Genomic DNA, 23433 nt, shown 5'->3' on the forward strand with positions numbered 1-23433 from the left:
CCGATCCCATCCCATCCTGCCTCCTCCAGCCCTGACCCCTCTCCCATTCCCGGTTTTCCAGGGGGGAACTGGAAGTCATCTACCCCGAGGTGGGTGACGTGAGCTGCTCCTACGTCCCCAAGTGCCACCGCTACCGCCACAAGCTCAGCTCCGAGTGGGGCCAGCCCCGCGTCCGCTACCCCTGGGCCAAGAAGGTGAGGCCCGTCCTGGCTCCCCCGGGACAGGGATGGCTTTGGAAGGGTTTTATTCCTGCTTTTTCCTTGGAAAAAGGAAATTTTTCTTTGGAAATGCCTGATTTCTAAATGTAGGGGTTTGGTTGGAGGCTGAGCTGTGGATAAATGGAACTGGCTTTTTTTTTTGGTGATATTTTTGTGGTTTATTTTAATTTTTTTTTCCTATGCTGTGGTCATTAAATCAGCTTTTCTCACATTCTGACTTTTTTTTACTACACTAAAACCACTTTTATATTTTCTATATTTCTATATTTTTTTATTTTTACATTTTTTAATTATTATTTTTACATTTTTCTGTTATTATTTTTACATTTTTATATTTATTTATTTTTTACATTTTTCTATATTTATTTTTATATTTTTATATTTCTATATTTTTATCTTTATATTTTTCTATTTTACATTTTATCTTTTTATCTTTATATTTTCTATTTTAAATTTTATCTTTTCTTGTATTTTTATTTTCTTATTTTAAATGTTATATCTGTATTCTTATATTTATATTTGTATTTTTATATATTTTTTATATTTTATGGTTTATAATTCCTTTTCCTTTGGCCATTATTTTTTTTTTCACATCACACCCATTTTACAGCTATTCCAGCCACGTTGTAGCCATTTAATAAATTATTTTCACCATATCCCTGCGTTTCAATTTAGAATATTTGCTGCATTTTGACCATTATTTCTCCTATAAATGCAGCCATTTATAATTTTCCCTACATTAACTTTGAAAACAATAATTAAAATTTTAATATACTGTGACCATTTAAGTGGCCAGGAGGCAGCAAAGAAATTAAATTATTTTTTCTGCTACACTTGGCCACTTAATAATTGAATTTTTTGCTGTTTACGGCCTCCTAATGATTTTATTTTATATTTCATCGTGGCTATTTTGAAAAAAAGGAATTAAATGGCCACAATGTAGGAAAAACAAGAATTTAGTGGCCACACATAGAGAAAAGTTTAATTAATTTTATTTCTATGTTGTGGCCAATGAATATTTATATTTTTTTGCTACAGCTTGGCCATTTCATTTTTGTTTCCTTTCCTTTGGCCATTTAATTTCCTGCTATATTCTGACCACTGGAATTTTTTTTTCACTCCGTTCCACTTTTTTTTGGCCATAACTCAGCCAAAAAAAAAAAAATCAATTTAAAGATTTCCACCGCAGATTATTTGGGGTTTTTTTATAAATTTTTTAGTCGACTTTTCAAAGCCATCCCGGCCTGGGGCCGGGCTCTGTCGGTTCCCGATGGAATTTGGGATCCCGATGGAATTTGGGAGGAATTTGGAGGAAATCCCGGCGCTGCTGTTCCCTCCTGTCACCACCAGGTGGCAGCATTGAACTGCCCGAGCTGCAGCGCCGCCCGGACTGGGGGGAACTGGGACAAACTGGGATAAACTGGGAGCGCCGGAATCTCCCGCGGGCAGTGCCGGGGGTGGCGGGGATGGAACGCGGTGACACCGGGGGTGTTTTTGGGGACCCCTGCGGTATTTTTGGGGACACCGCGGGTGTTTTTGGGGACCCCGGGGGTGTTTTTGGGGACCCCTGCGGTATTTTTGGGGACACCGCGGGTGTTTTTGAGGACACCGCGGGTGTTTTTGGGGACCCCGGGGGTGTTTTTGGGGACACCGCGGGTGTTTTTGAGGACACCTGCGCCGTGCCGTGATCCCACAGCCGTCCCGGGATGCGGAATCCTCTCGTGGCGTTCCCAAATCGCGGTGAAATCCTCGCTGGCAGCCCCAAACCCGCCCTGTCCCGATAATTTCCGTAATTCCCGGGCCGGCTCCAGCCCTGGGAGCGGAGAAGGGAGAACTCAGCGCCGCTGGCGATACCCCGGAGCGATTTCTCCTTTTCCCCGGCTCTTCCCCGCCGTCTGGGAAGTCTCTTCCCCCTGCGGATCACATGGTTGGAAGGAGAACTTTTCCTTAAAGATGTCTGATTCTTCCAAAAAAAGAAAAAAAAAATTAAAAATCCTCCTTCCTGGCAGAGGCTGCTGCACACAGCCCCGTCCCCGCCTTCCCAGGAGTTTGAAGTTTTCCCAGGGATGTGGGCAGTTGTTTTTCCCTTTAATTTTAGTCCTGGAAGGCGAAGCAGGGCCGGGAGAAGGGAAGGGGCGCTCCGGGGATGCAGCGCCGCTGCCGCCGGCTGTGGGGAGGGTTCCGGGGACGGCAGCCAGAGCCTCGCACGCTGCGCATCCCAGAATCCACAAAAAGCTGGGAAGGGAAGGGAATCCGCCCCGGCTGAGCCCCGGGGAGGGGGGTGGCACCTGAATATTTCGGGATGGGATTCCAGCTGTGCCTCGGGGGAGGGTGGCGGGTCCCCAGGGAGCCGCTGGCACCGGAGCGGCTCCGCTGATGGAGCTGGCACCGTTTCCTCCCGAGACATCTCCCGGCACATCCCGGAGCTCAGGCGGCATCTGAGGACACGGGGGGGCCCCGCCGCCTCCCGGCCTTGGGGTGGGTTTCTCCTCCAGCCTTTCCCAAAATCCCTCCCCGGCTCTGGCAGTGATCCAGCTGCAGATCCAAACCTGGAGTTTGCTCCGGGTGACCTTAAACCCCTCACAGAGGGCTGGCTCCGACTCTCCTCAGTTTTGGGGTTGTTTTCTTGTAGGAACACAAAATTTTCTTACTCCCGAACCTCTAAGGATGCCTTGGGATAATTTTTCCCTCACCCTAAATCGAGTGGGAACGAGAGCTGAGGCACGAGAGTTGTTTTTATGCTTTATGGGGGTATTTCTAAACCCAGTAAATCTGATTATTCCTAATTTATTCCCAAATGAGAGCGGGAAATTTTGGCAAAGCGAGGGGATCTCCATCTCCCTGTGCTGCTCCGGTGGGATGCTCCAGCCCGGTGATCCTGGGTGGGGTGGGGAGGGCTGGAGATGCTTCTCCCATCCAAATCCGTGGCAGAAAAAAAATCTCGGGGTTTGAGGATGCAAACTTGTGTAGGAAGTGTCGGCTCTCTGTGGAACACTTTGTCTCTTCAAGAAAAACAACCACCAAAAAAGCCAAATGCGGAGTGTTTGTTTTTCTCTCTAGAAATATTTACCGGTTTTTCTGAAGGGTGGGGAGGGGGAATGGGAGGTTTCCCGTCCTCGTCCCGGATATTTGGGATGGGTTTGGGGTCACCTTTGTGCCCTGCAGCTCCTCAGTGAGGGGAACGTCGATGGTTTGGGGTGAAGGAGCTGAAATTGGGGTGGCATCTTGCAAAGCTGAGCTCTGATGGCAGCAAAACCCGGCCTGGGGGACTTTAATGCATCATTTTAGGGTGGATTTGAGTATTTTGTGATGTTTAAACACTGAGCTGTCAAACCCAGCCTTATCAAACATCAATTTACTGCCCAAACCCCCCATTTTGGGGCAATTTTTAGTGTTGGGAGGGCACCAGTTGTGTGCAGGGCATCTCTGTGAGCAGCAGGCTCAGGGAAAGGAGGCAGGGATGCACTGCCAGGGGCAGGAGAGGGGCGATGGATGGCTTGGATACCCTGGAAAACCTTGAACTGCTCTGTCCTGGTGGGCAGAGAGCTGGGAAGAGCTGGAGGTCAGCCCTGGGGTGGTCAGGATGCTGAATCCATGGGAGATGTGGTTCTGGAATGTTCAGGATGCTGAATCCGTTGGAAATGTGGTCCTGGGATGTTCAGGATGTTTGATCCATGGGAGATCATCCCAGGGATGTTCAGGATGTTTGATCCATGGGGGATCAGCCCTGGGGTGTTCAGGATGCTGAATCCATGGGGGATCATCCCAGGGATATTCAGGGTGTTTGATCCATTTAGGGTTTTCAGTCCATGGGAGATCATCCCAGGGATATTCAGGGTGTTTGATCCATTTAGGGTTTTCAGTCCATGGGAGATCATCCCAGGGATATTCAGAGTTTTCAATCCATGGAAGATCATCCCTGGAATTCTCAATCCTCACTGGAAAACTCTCCTGAGCACATCCCAACCCCTCTTTGGGCTGCACTGCAAAGACCTGACCTCAAAATCCCAAAATCCAAATGCCCACAGCGCCTTCCCAAATCCCCCAAACCGAGGCAGCCCTTCCCCAGGCCAGGGAAGAGGGAGAACCTCTGGAACGACGGGAATCGCATCCTCCTCGTCCTGCCTCGATATTGCTTCGCTCAAGCAAAAATAAATTGGAAAAGAAAATTGGCCCCTTGCACCAATTTGGGGCAGTTTGAGGATTGTGCAGCGAAGCAAAGCCCCCGACGGTGATGGATCGCTGCATTAACCCAAACCCCCGTGCCCTGATTCCCTTTTATTACCACTCGTGGTGGCAGACAGAAAAACAGATTACACTGGAGATCAAATCGATGGGAACTTTATTTACTGGCCTTTTAAAAACATATTTCTGGGCTTTATAAAAACATACGGCAGATGCCAGGGGTGGGCCTTGTCTCCTCGTTAAAAAGCAATTTACCTGCGCTGGAGCCGCCACCTTTTACCTGCTCCTCCAGATTTGTTCTCATCCCAAGGTTTGACAACTTCCTCAGAGGCTTCTTTGGGCTGTGCCATCGCTTTTTTTAGGATACAGGAAGGAATTGGGATTTTTTTTCCAAAATGTAGAAATCAAATGTTTTTCTCAGGGTTCCTACCCCAAACCCAACTTTTTAAAGTTTGTTTTTGCACATCCCTGAGCTCTGCAGCTCTCTGGGGTGAAGGAATTTCCATGCTGGAATGAGCCGGGGCTGGGAAAGGCAGCTGGAAAAGCCCTGAGACCCTCAGGGGGTGGCTTTGAGCTTCACCCAGCAGCTTTTTGTACCTAAACCCACGGCCAGCACCCAGGGGTGCTGCTGTGGGGTGGGAGAGATCCCAGGAATGGGAGATGCACCCTTGGGAATAGGAGATCAGGGAGGGAAGAGCTTGTCCCCAGAACCCCCAGAAAGTCCACGCTGGGTCTTTTCCCTGCTTCTGCCCCTTTTGTGAAGAGCTTGGTGGCCCGGCTGGGGACAGGCCCGGCTGGGGACAGGCCCGGCTGGGGACAGACCCGGCTGGGGACAGACCCGGCTGGGGACAGACCCGGCTGGGGACAGGCCCTGCTGGGGACAGGCCTGATTTATAAAGGGTTTTGTGTTCTGGGGTCGAGTTTCCCATTATTTGGGCAAACCCATTGATTTTTAACAAAGGCAGGGGCAGCTCTGCTCCATCTCCTCCCGGGCCGTGCTGCAGGGGCGGCAGGAGGGGCCTGGGGACAGGGACAGGACCCTTCCCGTGGCACCCAGGTTCCATCCGAGCTGGAGAAGATGGGTGGAAGCAGAAGATTCCTGACAGTTTGTGTATCCCTGCTGGCTCGCGGAGCCGTCTGGAGCTGAGGAGCCTCCAGCGTGGTTTTCTCCCTCTCCCAGCCCTGTCTGGGCTCCTCACGAACAATGGCCCCGCATTCCTGCCCTGCTGTCAGCTCCGAGATCCCGGGATGAGCCCAAGCCCCCGGTGCTGAGCCCCTCCCTCCGGCAGGGTTCCCATGCCCTGGGATCGCTCCCGTGGCATTCCAGCATCCCGGATTTCACAGGGGGAATGCTGTGAGAGGGATCTGAGCTTCCAGAGGGCCTCTTTGGAGTGGGGTGGCAAAGCCAAGATGAATGTGTGTGCTGAGGGCTCTGCGTGCTGCCTCAGCCCTGTCCTCTGCTGACCCCCTGCCGCTGCTCCATGGGGGATTTACTGGATTTACAGGCTGAATCCATGGGAAATGTGGTTCTGGAATGTTCAGGATGCTGAATCCATGGGAAATGTGGTCCTGGGATGTTCAGGGTGCTGAATCCATGGGAAATGTGGTTCTGGAATGTTCAGGGTGCTGAATCCATGGGAGATCCTGGGATCCTGGGATGTTCAGGATGCTGAATCCATGGGAAATGTGGTCCTGGAATGTTCAGGATGCTGAATCCATGGGAAATGTGGTCCTGGGATGTTCAGACCTCAGGAGATGCAGCTTTGGGATGTTCAATCCACGGGAGATCATCCCTGGGATGTTCAGGATGTTTGATCCATGGGAAATGCAGCCCTGGGATGTTCAGGATGTTTGATCCATGGGAAATGCAGCCCTGGGGTTGACCCCTCTGAGTCCCGCACCTCCCGAATTCCCGTCCTTTCGGGGAGCAGGAAGCTTTTCCCCTTGCTGGGAAGGGCCAGAGTGGTTTCCACAACCTCCCGGGGGTGTTGTCCCCCGTCCCACCGGAGGGGACCGGCGGGCAGCTGGTGCCACACGCCGGGAGAGCCTCGCTCCGTGAGCAATCCTGGCGGGAATGTCGCTTCACATCCGTCTCCTGACCTCTCCATTCCTGGACATTCCTCTCCCCGAGGGCAGGAGGCCGGGAAGCCCCTCCAGGTCATCCCCGTGCCTCGGCATCTCCCGCCCTCTCCTCATTTTCCTCCTCAAAAACAAAAAAACCCCACATTTGAAGCCGCCGCTGATTTTTTTTCCCCTCCCTTTGATCCCTGTAAACACTATACAGTAATCAAAGTTTAAGCTGCTTTGGGTGAAATAATTGCTTAACAATCATATAAGACAAAGTGATTCAACAAATGACAATTAGGACTTGTGATCTACGGAACAGATGCATTCAGTGTAGCATATTATAATGTGCTAATAGGAGATTGACAGCACAATAATAGGAGAGAACAGCCACTCAGCCTATAATTCCCAACCAAATGTGAGGCTGTCCACAGAGCTCAAATCCGAGCAGGCTGTAAAATTAGAGGTAAGAAGGCACAAGTTTCACAAAGACTCATTAGCAGGTTGGCTGTGAATTTCCAAGGAAGGGGGGAAAATTCCTGCTGGAGGATTTACTCGCGAAAAGGAAGGGAAGGAAGGGGAGGGCGGGGAGGAGCGGGGCCTCAACCTCCGCAGTCTTTGCCTTGGGAATGAGCAAACCCCGCTCGCACCGGGGCCAGGCAGGTTTTTGGGGCAGGGGGCGGCTCCCGTTGCCGGATCCGCTGCCAGGGGATGGGGGAGCATCGTTTGGAGTCTCCGCTCCGCGAGCCGACAAGGGCGCGAAGGACCGAAATGAAATTAAGGCTGATATGAGCACGGAGCTCCGGCGGGCGTTCCCGACGGGAGTTGGGCACTTCCCAAGCCTTAAATGATACTGAAAGGGTGACAGGGCCACCCTTTAGCCCTGTCCATGGGAATTAAGGCTCTTCTCTTTGGGGACATCGAGGGACGGGGACGTGTGCGGGAGTGGAGCTGTCAATCTCCACCGCCCTGGCACGTGCAGAGGCAGGAGCTGGGATCCATCCCTGAACCCTTCCACACCCTGGGATAAACATTCCCTGCGCTCTGCTCCTTCCCCAGCAGCTTGGGAGGCAGAGGGATCAAAGGAACTTCAATTTCCAGCTCTGGTGACAAAAACAGATTTCGGCTCTGCTCGTCCCTCCCGTGCCCCGCTCACGTGTTCCACCAATGTGGAATTTGGCCATGTTTTACTATTAAATAAACATGCCAGAAAATGCACTTTTTCTTTTTTTTTTGTGCATGGGGGAGGATGAGAAGGTTTGGTAATTAAAACTTCCATCCATCAGCGCTTTGCTCCCAGAGATAATTGTGTAGATGGAGGTTTTGTAAGGAATTAACCGGCAGGGATCGGTGTCTGAGGGGATGGGATGTGCCAGGATTCCAGTGGAATATCCTGGGGAAGGTGTGATCGTGTTCTGGCTGGAAATTGGTTGGGAATTTTGCTTTTTCTCTCGGTTTATTCCATGGGCAAGTGTTTTATATCCACCTTATTTTCACCTGCCAATCCCAACCCTGCAGGGACGCACCTGCCAGGTGTGTGTGGCAGAAAAAAATACCGATTTTACATGAATCTTATTAATTGCAGAGCCGAACTGAGTTGTAAAAACAGATGAATACATTGAAAACGACCTGATTTTTTATCTTTTCCCCCTTGCCCCATCTTTGGATTTTCCCGGCGTGCCAACGTGGGCGTCGGGCACTCGGAATTCCAGAGCCTTTAACCGAGGTGACACCGGAGGAAGAGGCTGCAGAGACCCCTCCCCTCACCCCAAATCCAGGGTTTATTTTTGAGGGGACCCTGGGGAAGCGCTGCCCCCGCAGAGCCCGGAGCCCGTCTGGGCTTCGGAGCTTGCACGGGGTGATCGATGGCAGATCAATGAGCCCCGAGGGGACCTGTCACCCTCTGTCACCCTCTGTCACCCTCTGTCACCCTCTGTCACCCTCGTGGTGTCTCCTGACATCCCCCGGACCCGCCTGGGCTGTTTCAAAAGGAATTAGCGGCGTTTGGGGTGGGCAGGAGGGTTGATAGCAGCAGGCAGGTCCCTCCTGGCGCTTGAGAATTGAATTTGTGGGGTTTGGAATTGTGTTTAATTAGAAGGGAGCTGGGCACGGCTCCCCTTCATCTTCCTCATCCTCCTGGCATCCTCCTCATCTCCCCAGGAGCCTCCTCAGCTCCTCCTGGTTCCGTGGAGCTTCTCTGCTCCTCAGCTCTGTCCTTGGAGGATTTTTGGGCTGGGAAAGGCTCCAGGACCTCTGGAACGCTGGGCTGGGGGTATTGGGGGGTCTCTGCTCCGTCACTCTCCCCTCTCCGGGCTCTCCCTGATTTTCAGAGGGCTCTGGGAGCAGCCAGGCTCTCCCGGGTTTCTCTGGGATGTGACAAATTGCCGAACACATGGACCAAAAATCTGGGAATTGGGAACTGGGAGGTGGGAATTGGGAATTTCCAGGTGCTGGGCAGAGGGCAGGGAGGTGTGGGAGAGGCAAACACCCCCTGACCCCGCCGCCACCCTCCCGTGGGATCATCCCAGCATCTCCCAGCCCGGCTCTGGCATCTGGGCTGCCTCCAGCCTGCTCCCAGCCCGGATTTTGGCAGCGCTCGCCCTCCAGCAGCCCTTGCCAGGTCCCCTCCTGGCAGGGAATCCTGCTCCGTCCTGCTCTGCCGCTCCAGCTGCACTTCCCAAACATCACCTCCCACTCCAGGGAGCATCCCGGGAGCTCAGCCTCGCCCCTGGGCTCGCAGCATCATCCCCGGGAGCCTTCCCTCCTCCCCTGCAGCATCTTCCCCGGTGCCTCCCCGCCAGCACAGGAGCCTTTTTTTTTTTTTTTTTTCCATGGATGAGTAATTCTTCCCAATTTGGGGGCTCCTTCCTGCGCTGTAACAACCCCTCGAGCTCGCCTGCCTCTCTCCAGCTGCCAATCTCCGGCAGAAATTCCCCCTTTTTTTATTTTATTATTTTTTTTTCCTTTTTTATTCCCCCCCCCCCGCCCCCCGGCGGGAGGGGAGGGGATCTCGGTTATACAATCCGGGGTTGGGGCGACTATTTTGGATCCCTCCTTCCTGCCTCCAAATTGCAGCTCCGAATGTGACAAGTTACAAAACACTTGAGTCATTTCTCTCTCTCTCTCCTCTCTCTCTCTCTAGCGAGCGAGCGCGCTGCCTTTTTCCCCCACAAGGGTTTGGGTTGCTTTAAAAGGAGCAAAAAAAAAAAAAAAAATTAAAAAAAAAATTTACAAAAAGCAGGATGGGGATGGGGAGGGGTGGAAAAGGCGGCTGCCAGCGTTCCCTCCCAGCCCGGGGGGCCGCGGGCAGCCCCCACGCAGGGGAAACTCGCGGGGCTGTTTATGTAAGATGCTCATGCTCTGCTGAGCCGCAGCGAGAGCTGCTGTCGATTCCCAGGAAAACCCACGGCTGCCCACGTAGGATCTCCCGAGCAGGGTTGTGTAACGGGGAGCCAGGGGAGGGGGTCGGGAGATCCTGCCTGGGGAGGGGGGGAAAGCGGGGATGAATGGGTTGAAAGGAGTGGGAAAAGTCCGTGGTGGTGCCGGGGGGGAATCCTCGGCTGCTGGGATGCCTCGCCGGGGGGTTTTGGGGTCCTTTGGGCTGCTCTCACCCCGCAGCACGGATTTGGAATTAATTGAGTCACTGGGTGAGTTCCCAGCATCCCCGGTTGTTTGGATCTGGGGACGAGAGGGATTTTTGTGACGAGATTCGGTGTTGGGCTCGAGGAAAGCATCGGTGGTGGAGGAGGCGGCCTGATCCTGAGCGCTGCTGGAGCCCCTGGGATTGTCCCAAAGGGGAGTTCCAGGCTGGACATGAGCAGGAATTTCCCTATGGAAAGGGAGCTCTGGAGTCCCCATCCCTGGAGGTGTCCAGGGGACGCCTGGAGGTGACACTGAGGCCTCTGGGCTGGTGACAAGGTGGGGATGGGGCACAGCTCGGACTTGGTGATCCTGGAGCTCTTCCAACCTGAATGATCCAAGGATTTTGGGGGAAACCCCCTCATTTCCCACTGTCCCAGTGGATCTGCACCCCCTGCCTCAATATCTGAGGAGGGGGTCACATCCAGGGCTCCAAACCAGCTCCGCACCCCCAAAATCACCATTTCAACGCTTTTCCCCCCTAAATACCCAAAATGCAAAAATGCTGAGCCCCCCTTGTCCTGCTGAGCCCTCCAAAATTCTGCAGACCCCAAAACGCTGCAGCTCCCTGAGGCGCTTCAGCCCCCCAAATGCTGCGATCCCTTAGGATCCAAAGATGCCACAGCCCCCCCAAAACGCTGCACCCCAAAAATTCAGAGAGAGGGGTGGCTGGTGGTGCCGCAGCCTGCGAGGAGGGAGAGGAGCCCTCCGGGGGTGCTGGGCTGGGAGCTGCGTGTGCAGTTACATTTTTATCCCTATTTATTCATGCAGAGCCGAGGCGCGGGGCGAGGCGCCCTGCTCGGGAGCGCTGCTCTCCATGAGAACGTTCCTTCATTTACATCCTCCTTCCTTCCCCACAACTGAACTTATCCGGGTTATTTTTATTCCTCATGTGTATTTTTTTTTAAATTTTCTTCTTTTTTTTTAAAGATTGAGGGAAGGGGAGGAGAAAAGAAAAAAAAAAACCAAAAAAACCCCCACCAAACCAAAAACCCAGCCATCACCACCCGTCTAAATTCACCTTATTTTTACTTCTATTAAAATTTCCCCTCCGGAATTTTGATAAGCCGGGAAAAAAATGAGGCACACGAGCGAGCTTCACCCGAGGGGAGAGCCGAGGCCCGGGGATGAGGGGGAGGAATGTGTTTTGGGGCAAAGAGTAAGTTTAGAACTATTTTTCTCTTAACTGGAGCACTTAGCTGCACTGCAAGCCATTCATCTTGTGCTTTAATAACTCATTCTCCCCGCGAGATGGGAAATCACAGCCCTGGATATTGCTTTTCTTGGGATCCAGGATCAGAGATGAATCTGCTTCCTCTAATAAAATACGTTTTCATTGGGATTGAAATAATTTTCTGCACCCTGATTTTCCCCTTTTTACTGTGGGTGCTGAGCTCTTCTTTGCCCCGAATCCCCCCTGCTGCCCTGGTATTTATTTATTTCACTTCCCGAAGGATGGAAATTAAAATTCCCTCATTTTCCTCCAACCCAGGGGAGCTCCAAGCGCCTCCACTTGCCTCGGGCTGTCCCTAATCAATTGATAAATCAGATATTTATGATTTATAGAGGACATTTTACATCCTGAGGTCTCCCCTGCCGTGGCAGCTGATGCATTTTTGGGGCTCTGCCGGGGTCTTTGACCATTTTATCCTTTTCCTGCCACTTTTTAAATCAACAATTCATCCCCTGGAGGAAATCTTTCCCCCTGCAGCAGCTTGGGCTTCTCCCCCGGGGGTGTGAGGAGTTCTCCCGGCCGGGAGAAGGAGGCCGGGAGCTTTTGGAATCCTGGCAGGATTTTTCTGGGAGCAGAGGGAGCTCTCGGCTCGCGGCTCCGCCGCCTCGCCGGGATTCCAAACCCTGGAACGAAACTTCTCCCTCGTGTTCCCCTCGGCCCGGCCGGCTCCGAACCGCGCATTTGATCTCGGCATCTCCGCAGAAGGCTCCGAGCCCGATCGGGGATTAAGGGGAGCAGGAATTCAGCGGGATCAAAGCTGCGATGGCACCGGGGGGACACCGGGGACACCGTGGGGTGAAGCCACCCCCGTGCCCAGTGCCAGGTCCGGGACAGGGGGCTCCGCGGGGCTGGTGGCTCTGTCTCCAGAGGTTTTCCAGGGTTTGGGAATGCTGGGGGCAGCCGCGCTTCCCGCGGAGGGAATTCCCTCGTTAAGGGAGCGTTTGGTGAGGGGGGAGAGGAGGGGAGGCAGCAGCGATGCTGAGCCCCCCGAAATGCTGAGCCCCCCGAAATGCTGAGCCCTCCCAAAATGCTGCAGGACCCCCAAAATGCTGAGTCCTCCCAAGTGGTGAGCCACCCCAAAACGCTGAGCCCCCCGAAATGGTGAGCCCCCCGAAATGCTGCGCTCCCCAAAATGCTGAGCCCCTCAAAATTCTGCAGTCCCCTAAGATGCTGCATCCCCCCAAAAATGCTGCAGACCCCCACGATTCTGCAGCCCCCCCAGATGCTGAGCCCCCCTTGCCCTGCTGAGCCCTCCAAAATTCTGCAGACCCCAAAGTGCTGCAGCTCCTTGAGGCGCTTCAGCCCCTAAAATGGTGCAATTCCTTAGGATGCTGCAGCCCCCCCAAAGATGCCACAGCCCCCAAAAGTTCTGCATCCCCAAAAATTCTGCATCCCCAAGATGCTGCCCGGCCCCTTCCCCGTCACTCACAGCCCAGAGGGAGGACAATGACAGAGCCAGGATCACCCTGGGGCGGGAGCTTGCACCCACCAGATTTGCAAAATCAGAGTTTTCCTCCACTAAAACTGTGAAATTCCTGCCTGGACCCGGCTGTTTTGAGGGGATAATCCTGGATGGGAGCGGGGGGCAGGTGCTGGGGTCAGGATTGAGTTCCTGGTTTGTGGGGGAGCTGCTGGACCTCGTCCCGTCCTCGCTGCTCCCGGGAGTTCTCCCTCCTCACACAGGGGCAGGTCACACACAGCCCTGGGATTTGCCAGATTCCTTCCAGCTGGAGTGAAAAGCCTGGGAATTCGGACAGAGAGCTGGAATTTGGATGGAATTCTGGCCGTGAGGGAGCTCAGGGCTCCCTCCTGGTGCTGTTTGGCTGCTGGGTTGTGGCAGGGTTCGGCCTTTCCCGGGATATCCGTGAGATGAGCTGGTCCAGGAGAGGCTGCTGGCAGAGGGGGGACCTGGAGCTGCAGTCTGGCACCTTTCCCACTGGGAAGTGAAGGAAAGTTTGGAAAACAGGACTTGGGTTGCCTTTTTTTTCTCTTGTTGGAACGTCGCTGCGGGGACAGAGAGATGTGCAAAGCCACTCTGGCCCCTGCAGTGACCACGGCCTTCACACGCGTGGTTTTCCCAACAAAATCCAATATTTGGGGTAGGGATACCTGCAGGTGGATGGGGGTCCCTCCTGAGCGATGCCACCCGTGTCCCACCCTGGCTACCGGAGATTAAACCCCAGCAGACACCACTTTTCCAGGAAAATCCTTTCTAAACCCTTGAATCACCGTACCCAGGGCAGGAATTGCACTCCAAGGGCTGCTTCTCCCACGGACGTGAGGCCACGAGGCCGAGGAAATTCTCTGCCTCCTCTCTGCACACCTCAACACACAGAAAACAAACCTCCACAAGGCCGAGCGTGCGATAAAAACCCCACTGTGAGCACGCACAAACCCCTGGCAGCCTCCAAAGGGTGAATTAAATGAGGATGAAAGGCAGATGCCAGCTCTGGCGGAACCTTAGGACACGAGCCATCAGCTCTCCGCAGCGTCCCGGGGTTTTCAAACCACGCCGATGGAATTTGGCCGCTCCATTTCATCCTCTGTCAATCACCGTCACTGCCACCGAGGCTTCCTCCTCCTTTGAGATCCCCCATCTCTTTTGGCCATGCCCAGAGCTCAGTTGTATCCCAGCCAGGCAGCCCTCATCACCGAGCGATTAAATCATCGGGAAAAACACCAGGAGAGACGTCTCTTCTCAGACATAATAGCGAAAAGGGGGCGGCAGGGATGGGGAGGGGGGGACGGCTCCGGGTTTATTTCTGCTCTGATGTGTCCTGGCGCTGCCGGAGCCTTCCCCGGTGCCGGGGCTGTGCCGGGGATCAGCGGCTGCAGGTGGCAAAGAGGGATGGGCAGGGAAGGCTCCTGCACCCAGCCGGGTTTTCCCGGTGTCCCAAAGTCCCTGGGCCCGGGGTTGGTTCTGTTTTGGGGCCAGGTCCTGGCACAGCCGTGCCGGGTTCCTGTGGGTGCTGTCACTGCTTGGAGGTGTCGGGGTGTGGGGGAGTGAGGGGATCACAGCAGGACCTGGGCGTCCTGACACCCAAGGGTGCTGATCCCTGGGCATCCTAATATCTGAGGATCCTGATCCCTGAATATCCTGATATCCGAGGATCCTGATCCCTGAATATCCTGATATCCGAGGATCCTGACCACTGAGCACCTTGATCCTTGAGCACCTTCATCCTTGGGCATCCTGATCCTTGAGCATCCCAGCCCCTGAGCATTCCAACATCCAAGGATCCTGACCTCTGAGCAACCCAGCCTTTGGGGATCCTGGTCCCTGAGCATCCTGACCCTTGAGCATTCTGATCCCTGAGCATCCCGGCCTCCAAGGATCCAATCCTCTGAGCATCCTGACCCCTGAGCACCCTTGGCTCTGAGCATCTCTTTTTCCAAGAATCCTGAGCCCTGATCATCCTGACCCCCAATCATCCCAACCTCTAAGTATCCCAACCTCTGATTTTTCCAGCCAATCTCCCAGCCTCTGAACATCCCAGCCTCTGAGCATCCTGACTCCCAAATTTTCCATCCTCCAAGCCCCCCAGCTGTTGAACATCCTGCCCCTCCAGCCTCCAGCCTCCCACCATCCCTGTCCCCGAGCATCCTGCCCCACGCCTTCCCCGGGGCTGCTTCCTCCCCCCCTCTAAAATCGAGTGCTTTAATAACGGGCTGCAAAAGGGCCGTGGGGAGAGGGGGGAAATAATCGTGTGATCCAGGGTTATCAGTTCACCGAGTGTTTCCTGCCCTGGATTTGGCTATTCCCAGGATAAAACTGAGTTAATGAAAATTCCTGTCCCTAGGAAGCACCAGTGTGACCATTCCAACCCTGTTGTGTCCGACTGTTACTGAACCCCTTTCTCGTGCAGAGATTTGCAGCAGCAGCGTGACCCTGGCTTTGTGTGTGTCAGCCCTGGGTGGTTGGAAGTTGCTTTTATTTATTTAATGGTTGCTTTTATTTCTTTTTAAGGATTTTATGTTTAAACATAAAGATTTAGGAAATCCCACCCTGCTCATCACATCCCTGGGGCAGCTCCAGCTGCTGCCACCACACCTGGCTCTGTCCCCAGTGGCAAAGCTGGGCTCAGATGCTGGATTTTCCCACACAAAACAAAACCTCAGGAGGTGAAAATCCAAAATTTGCCATCCCAGAGGAGCATCCACGAGCGGCTGCACATCCAGGCTGGGGAGTGCAGGCTCTGGGGGGTTGTTTGTTTGGGAAACAGGATCAGAATTAAGCCACGGATTTGTGGTGTGGCCGCACAGGGCCGGGCCAGCCACTGCTTTTCCATTCCAGAAATGTCACTGAGTCACGAATGACTCAGAATTGTAATGGGAGACATTTCCAACCCTGTGCATGACTCGAGACGTCTTCCAGGGATATCAGAGCTGTTTGTAAAGTCCGGGCCTTGCCCTGGCACTGCCCCTCCCTCCCTCCCTGCCTGCCTGGTGTCCCCGCCTTGGCCAAGGTGACAGCCCAGCCCCTGGTGGCAGCCGGGATGTGGCTGCGGACCCTCCCCCGTGTCCCGCGGGATGGGGGGGACATTCCCCGGGATCAGGGGGACGCATTAACGCTCCCCATCAGGTGGCAGGTGTCTATTAAAGTGACTCCTGTCACCGCTGCCTCCCGCCCGCCCCTGACCCGCGGCTGGCCCCGCAGACAGCTCCGTGTCACCCCGGTGACCCCAGCGCCGAGGTGGCCGCGGCTCCCGGGATTTCGGCTGCCAGAGGGGGGAATCTGTGCCTGAGCATCCTCTGGGTCCGCTCTGCCGCCCTTCCCTCCTCTTCCCGCAGGGCAGGGAAATTTCCCTCCTGCTCCTGCGTGCCGGGAAAGGGACAGGCCTGCGAGGTGGATGCGGTGGCACCCGGGGGCAGCGCTCCCCTCGGCGCCTCCTCTTCCCACAGCTCACCTCATCCCGGCCTCCAGAGCTAATTAATTAATCAGGATTGGTAGGAATGGAACGAGGGAGGCGTTTGGTGCAGCCAGGCCAGTTCAGGGCTCCGGGGTGAGCGGTGCGGGTCGGCGCCGGCGCCGTTGCTGCTGCGACGCTCGGGGAGCCGCGCGCTCCCCTCCTCGCTGGAAATACTTTCTCACCAAATAGCATTAAATATTCCTGAGCTGTGAACATCTTGGACTGATTTTATTTTCCATAAATAAACTTGTTGGGAGATATTTGGAGATGGGCCTAAGCTGCAGAGCTTGGACTGGCTCCCAAATCTCGCTGCTGTTTGGGCTCGAGGGGTTGGTTCAGGATTGTTTCGAGCTTCGTTTCGGTTTCAAGGGGTTGGGATTAAAGAGGTGCCCTCAAACAGGAACCTCTCAGTGCTTTCCCAAAATCCCTGCTCCCCTCAAATGCTGTTGAAGGCTGGAGAGGGGATCCCAGGTGTGCCCTCACCTGCAGACGTGGCTATAGGGTTAAATCTATAGGGGCCGGGCATTTTGGAAAGGGCATTTCCAGTGGGATCAGCTGGAATCTTCCAGAGGTGCCAAATCCCAGTTTTTTGGGCTGGGATAGTGGACACTCCGTGTTTTAGGCCCTGTGGGGTTTTGGGGCACAAATCTTTCCTCATCACACAGACAAAGCGCCCCTTGCCCTGCTGGAGATGCCTCCAGCCTACCCCAGCCTCTTGCCGGAAATTCGTTGCTTTCCAGATTGGACAAAGAACAGCAGAAAAAGCGAGATAAAAAAAGAAAAAAAATAATTTAAAAATTATGTTTATTTATTTTCCAATGGGGAAATGAAGTGGGAGAGCTGCAAGGGTGTGTTTGCAAACCCGGCAGCCAGAGGAGGCCGGATCCGGCTCTCCGTGGGGCAGGGAGGTTGAATTCCCGTCCTTTCCCAGCGCTTCCCGCCTGTCCCCGTGCCTGATGAGCAGTGACAAGGACACGATTGCTCTTTTGGCGAGCGCAGATGCTCCCCAAAGCCCCGGCAGCCCCTCAGCCTCCCCTTCCCTTCTCCCTGGACCCCCAGGTTCATTCCAGGGGGAAGAGGAGCCTGATCCTCCCGTAAACTCTGTCACGTCCTCGTTAATTTGGCCACATCTCCCTCGGTCGCCTTAGGGAAGAGTCGCGTTTTTAACGAGGCTCCCGGGGGGGCAGCGGCTCCGTTTTGACAGCTGAGGTGGGAAAGGTGCAGCGTCAGGGATTGCGGCCGCTCCACACCGGGAATTTCGGCCTCGTTCCACCCTGGATGCTCCCGGATTTCCTGGAGGTTTAAAGCTGAGACCAAGGGCTGGGGGTGCCGTGGTTTGTCCACAATTCCCTGGGGTTGTCGCTGCCATCCTGGTGTGAGGCAATTCCAAACCTTTGGGAGAGCCCCAGGATTTGGCGCCGTGGCTCAGGACCAGCTGCCCCGGCTGATTGTGGCCAATTCTGCTTTTTCTCCACCCCCCAATATTCCTAAATTCAAACATTTTGTAGTGAAACCTCATGGCGTGGTTGTATTTCCAAAGAATATTGTGAATATAATAGTCTTATATATAATTATATACACATAATATATAATAATATTATCTTTTAAATAATCTTATACAAATGACACCTATTCTCAATTATTTTTTTAATATATTATGTAAATTCCCAATATATTACATATATCATGTATTTTCCCAATTTATTATATATAATATTTGTACTCCCAATATATTACACATAACACAGCTTTCCTGTACATTTATTTTATATTCTATCTATTAATGCTGTATCTGGCACTGCATCCCTGAGCGTTTTTGTGCTCAGGGCAAGGATCCGTGGCTTTTCCGTGTAAAGGCCAGCGCCTGATCCACAGGGATCCTGCTCCATCCTGGGAGCTCCTCTAACCCATTCTAATGCAAATGTGCATTAGCTGATAATCGGAATGTTGAGTGGATTATTTTCACCCCCAGACGAGCCTGCTGCAAGGCACAATTTTATTTTTTCACCCCCCTTTTTAGTATATAAAACCAAATGAAAGAAGAAAAAATCCAAAGCAATCCGCCCTGCCACAAAGAAACCCTCCTTGGGATCAGGATTGATCCGCAGGGATCTGGCAGGAAGCAGGATCTCTCTTTTTCCCCTCTCGAGGCCAGAAATAAATGAAGACCCACGACCCGGTGACACCCGCTCACAGCTTCATGGCGTGCGCGCCGTAATTGCATCAGCAAACATTTGTGTTGTAATTAAAGCCAGGAGCCACCAAACCATGAGAAATCAATTAAAAGGAGTCCTGGCTGTGGGAGCAGCATCCCAGCCCTCCTCCCTGTCCTGCTAAGGTGCTGCTTCATCCTTTCCCTCCCACCCCAAAAAAAGAATCCCACAGAAGGGGTTGATCCCCCAAAATGGGGATTTTTCCTCCCAATCTCCTGGATGCTGGAGCGTCCCTGCCTGTGGTGCCCCAGCCTCGCTGCTGGCGTTGATTTTGCTGGATTTGGGGAGTTTAGGGGTTGCCCTGGGTGCATCCCAATGTCCACATGGGATGTGGGGGTTTTTGGGAACAGCCACAGGTTGGGTGGTTGGTTAAAGGTGCCGGGCTCAGCTCCCGCCAGGAGGAAACGTGCAGGAAATGGGAATTTTATCCAGCAGGGTTTGAGTTTGGGGGAATAAACAGGGAAGGGAGATGAGCCCTTGGGAACAGGACCCTGCCGTGAGAGCTCATTAAAAAATATTTAGGGATAATGGGAGAAATCTACCCCCAGAAAGGGCTTTGGGGATTTTGGGGATTGGGTATAAAAAGAGAAGGGTCTTGGGAGCAGCAGGAATCACAGGATGATGCTGCTGCCTCTGCTCCAACCCCTCAGCATCGTCCCCGAACCTCCTCTCACGCCAGGAGCAGCTCCTGGCTCAACCCATCACCCCAAAGAGCGGGATTTGCCTGGAAACTCCCATCCCTTCCCATCCCCACTCCAACCACGGGACGCTTCACCCACAGAGACTCAATTCCCCCCGTGCTCTGGGAGCTTGGAAAAAGGAGCTGAATCCACCAAAACAAACCCTTTTCCGTGCACGTGCGGCTGCTTCCCCCGGGAGAGGCTGGAAGAGAGACTGCAGCGCGTGTGACAGATGTGACAGATGTGACAGATGTGACAGATGTTAATCGCGACGTTTAATGCACTCCTGGAAGGCGCAGGGTGCAGGGGTGGGGAGGAAGAGGAGAATGGGCCTTTGTCTTCAGGGGGATGGATAACCCCGGGAGGTGGGGATGGATAACCCCGGGAGGTGGGGATGGATAATCCCGGGAATTTGGGAGGCTTCTGGTGCATCCACAGTGAACGCGCCCGTTTTGGTACAAAGGATTTTTAAAAAAGGCATAAAAATGGGTTTTGTTTAGTTCCCAAAGGGCTGTTTGGGGGGAAAAGTGGAGAGGGTGAAATAGGGGTGGTGGGATCGTGTGTGATCCACAGCCTGGAGCAAACACGGATACAGGAGAGGGAAAATAGGGATGGAGGGATCATACCTGGCCCACACCTGGGCATCCCTGGAAAAAACAGGGAATACAGGAGAGGAGGAAATAGGGATGGTGGCATCATTCCTGATCCACACCTGAGCATCCCTGGAGCAAACATGGATGCAGGAAAGGGAGAAATAGGGATGGAGGGATCTCACCTGACCCATACCTGGGCATCCCTGGAGAAAACAGGGAATACAGAGAAGTAAAGAGGGGTGGAGGGATCAGATCTGATCCACACCTGAGCATCCCTGTACGGAATGAGGGACACAAGAGGGAATATTGTCATGGAAGGACCATTCCCAATCCCCACCTGAGCACCCCTGGAGCAAACACCTCCTGCTTGTCCTGGGCAAGGACGAAACCCCAAAACCCCTCCGATATCCATCGTGGGCGGGTGGGAGAGGGGAAATCTGCCAGCAGCAGGGAATTGCATTTCCCAGGCAGGAGCAGCAGCCCATGGGCTGCTTCCCTGATTGAATTCCCCCCTCGGGGACCCGGGGAGGTCACTGAGGCGCAGGGGGGCCGGGGCAGGTGGCACCCCCTGGAAATCAGCGCCCGCAGCCACTGGGCAGCGGCTGAGGCGCCTCCAAAGTAACCAACTTATTGCCTAATAGATTTCTCAGTCATGAATTCCCCGTGCTCCGTGTGCCCCCCAATCAGAGCAATTAGGGATTTAAATGGAGCTGGAGGCCGTGGTGCAGAAAATGCCCGTTTGAGCGGGAGCTTGGCCAAAGGTGAGGGACCTGGAACACCCCTGGTAATGAAAGCTCTTCACAGCTTGCCGTGTTCCACCCGGGAATAATTGCTGCAGCCTGTGATACGGATCCGGCTGCGTTAATGATGCCCTGTTCTTTTTCACAGGACTCATTTCAGCTTTTCTCCCCTCCCTTCTCCCCCCCGTTTTGTTTTTTTTTTTTTTTTTAATTTTTTTTTTTATTTCCCGGGATTTCGAAGCAGGAATTAACGCGTTAAGGCGGCTGCGGCGCCGCTGGGGTTTTTTTCCAAATGTTATCCCCGGGATCGATTAACAAAGTGCCAGGGATGGGGAGCCTGGGGAAAGGGTGGCTGGAGGGGAATGGAATGTGACACGGGTGTCATCCCTCCGTCCGTCCCATCTGGGATTTATTCGCCGTGACAGGGTGGATTTATCGGAACAAAACACGCATCAGGAATTTAAAAAACAAACCAAAAAATTAAAAAAAAAATGTTTTGGATTGGAACTAAAACTCCCATTAACTTCCGAATGAAAAACCACATCCAAGGGAGACAGTTGGCTTCTCCTCTGAGTTTATTATTAAATATTTTACCAGGGAGGGAAGTTCTGAGCTGAGCATCTTTTCCCTCCTGTTCCTGGCAAGAGCAGCGTGTGTGGAGGGAGGGTGAGCTCTTGGTTGTTTTCCCGAAGCTCTTCCTGGGGGTAGATGGGTGTAGGTTCCTCCCATTATTCCTAGATTGAAACAGCTTTTAATGAGATCCCAAGGCAGGGCCCTATTCCCGAGGAATATTGGGAATATATCTGTACTTCCAATGCATCTCTGTCTATCTGGAATATACTCTGTGTTCCCATGTAGTGCATCTACAGGATATGTAAAGATTATATAGAATGTGTAAAGATTATATAGCTAATATATAGGGAATAAATAGAGAATATATAGGGAATATAAAGAGAATATATAGAGAATATATAGGGAATATAGAGAGAATATATAGGGAATATATTGGGAATATTTTGGGAATATATAAAGAATATACAGAGAATATATAGAGAATATGTGGAGACTGTATAGAGAATATATAGAGAATATATAGAGAATATACAGGCGATATAGAACTAATGTATAGAAAATGTAGTCTATATTTCCATGCAGAATATATAAAAATACATCTAGAAATATATATTAAAATGCACAAATATATCTATTCTAGATGGAAATATAGAATATGTATAATATTAATTCCCTATATATGATATATTACATATTCTACATAATGTATATTATATATGTGATATATTATATATAATGTATATTTTATAAGTGATTATTTTTGGTGCACAGGGGTGGGAGGAAGGCCCTGTCCATTCTTTTGGACACTCAGAACTCGGCAGCAGCAAACTCCGGGCGCGGGGAGGGGGCTCAGCACTAAATGGATGCCGTGGGCGGGTCGGTGCCGCATCCCCCGGGACGGAGCCGCTCCCGAACCGCTTTAATTTCCCCCCAGATGGAGCCGAGGTGTTTTTTTTCCCTCCCTGCCGTTGCCATCGCTGCGGCGGGGGCTCCCCGGGGATCCGGGATTAATTTCCAGGGGTGACCCGGGGAGCCGCAGCCGCCTGACCCCGGCGCTGGAGGGGCCGCGGGGTCGCGGCGAGGGAGCGGAGGGGACCCGCGGCCGCTGATAAGGAGCTCGGGGCCGCTGATAAGGAGCTCGGGGCCGCTGATAAGGAGCTCGGGGCTCCCGGCGGCTCCGGGCAGCTCGGAAATGGCATTTCCAGTTAACTCAATCCCCGGCGGGATCGCAGAGCCGAGATTCAATTACCGGCCCCGCCAGCGCCGTCCCCGGGGACGGCGGTGTCACCGCCACCCCCGGTGGCCTCGGGGGCGGCCCAGGGTCCCCGAGGAGGGGTCGGGGCTGGCGAGGGGTCGGGGCGTGTTGGGGAATGGTCAATGAGCAAGGGGAGCTGTAGGAATGGGAATTTATCCCGCTCTTCTCCCCATAAGGAACCAGGCTGTGGAATTCTCTTGGCGCAGAGCTGGTGGCCTTGGGGAGGGGGTGTGGGACCCTCTGAGGAGTGTCCCATGTCCCCTTCTGAGCACAGGGCAGAGCCAGACAGCTCTCACAGGGCCCTGTCCGTGTCTGGATGGTTTTGGGGCTGATCCTGGTGGAGGAAGGGATGGGAGAGAGGCTGGGGAGGGGCTGGGGAGCTCCTCTCACCCTCAGGTTCCTCACAAAGCCCGCAGGGACATCTGAGGGGACGTGGGGCACGCTCAGGTCACCTGCATTTCCCACACCGGGGTCTGTCCTCGTCCCCAAATCCTCCTCCCTCAGAATCACAGAATGGCTGAGGTTGGGAAAGGGCTCCAGGATCACCGAGTCCAACCTGTGCCCGATCCCCACCCTGTCAGGGAGTGCCACATCCTTGGACACCTCCAGGGATGGGGATCCAAACCTCCCTGGGCAGTTCCAGTCCCTGGCCACCCTTTCCATGGAGAAATTCCTGCTGCTGTCCCCCCTGAGCCTCCCCTGGCCCAGCCTGGGGCCGTTCCCTCTCCTCCTGTCCCTGTTCCTGGAGCAGATCCCAAATCCCCCCGGCTGTCCCCTCCTGTCAGGGACTGTGCAGAGCCACAGGGTCCCCCCTGAGCCTCCTTTTCTGCAGGCTGAGCCCCTTCCCAGCTCCCTCAGGAATTCTCCAGCCCCTTCCCAGCTCCCTCAGGAATTCTCCAGCCCCTTCCCAGCTCCACTTCTCCGTGGCCAGTTTGGTGTTTGGCACCATCCGCAGCCCCGACCCCAGCGGGAAGCCGGGGCTGTGACAGGGGGATAATTCCGCCTGTGCCGGAGCCTGTGAAAATGCTCTTTCTTCTCACAGAGCAGAATCTAATCCAGAAGAGAAGAAAACACTCATTATTTCATTTTCCCCAGTGTTTTTGTGTGCTCGTGGGATTTTAATGGTATT

General features: G+C 53.4%; 1 protein-coding gene across 2 annotated transcripts in view; it reads left to right on the forward strand.

Annotated features, from left to right (window-relative positions):
• The window catches only part of PEBP4 (phosphatidylethanolamine binding protein 4), a 77081-nt gene that overhangs the window by 9566 nt on the left and 44082 nt on the right, over nucleotides 1-23433 (forward strand). For both annotated transcript variants that reach the window (XM_063420133.1, XM_063420134.1), the window contains exon 3: nucleotides 62-194. In XM_063420133.1, the coding sequence (XP_063276203.1) occupies nucleotides 62-194 (133 nt within the window). The remainder of the gene's footprint in view (nucleotides 1-61; nucleotides 195-23433) is intronic.

The sequence above is a fragment of the Prinia subflava genome, chromosome 29 (assembly GCF_021018805.1).
Source record: "Prinia subflava isolate CZ2003 ecotype Zambia chromosome 29, Cam_Psub_1.2, whole genome shotgun sequence".
NCBI lineage: Eukaryota > Metazoa > Chordata > Aves > Passeriformes > Cisticolidae > Prinia > Prinia subflava.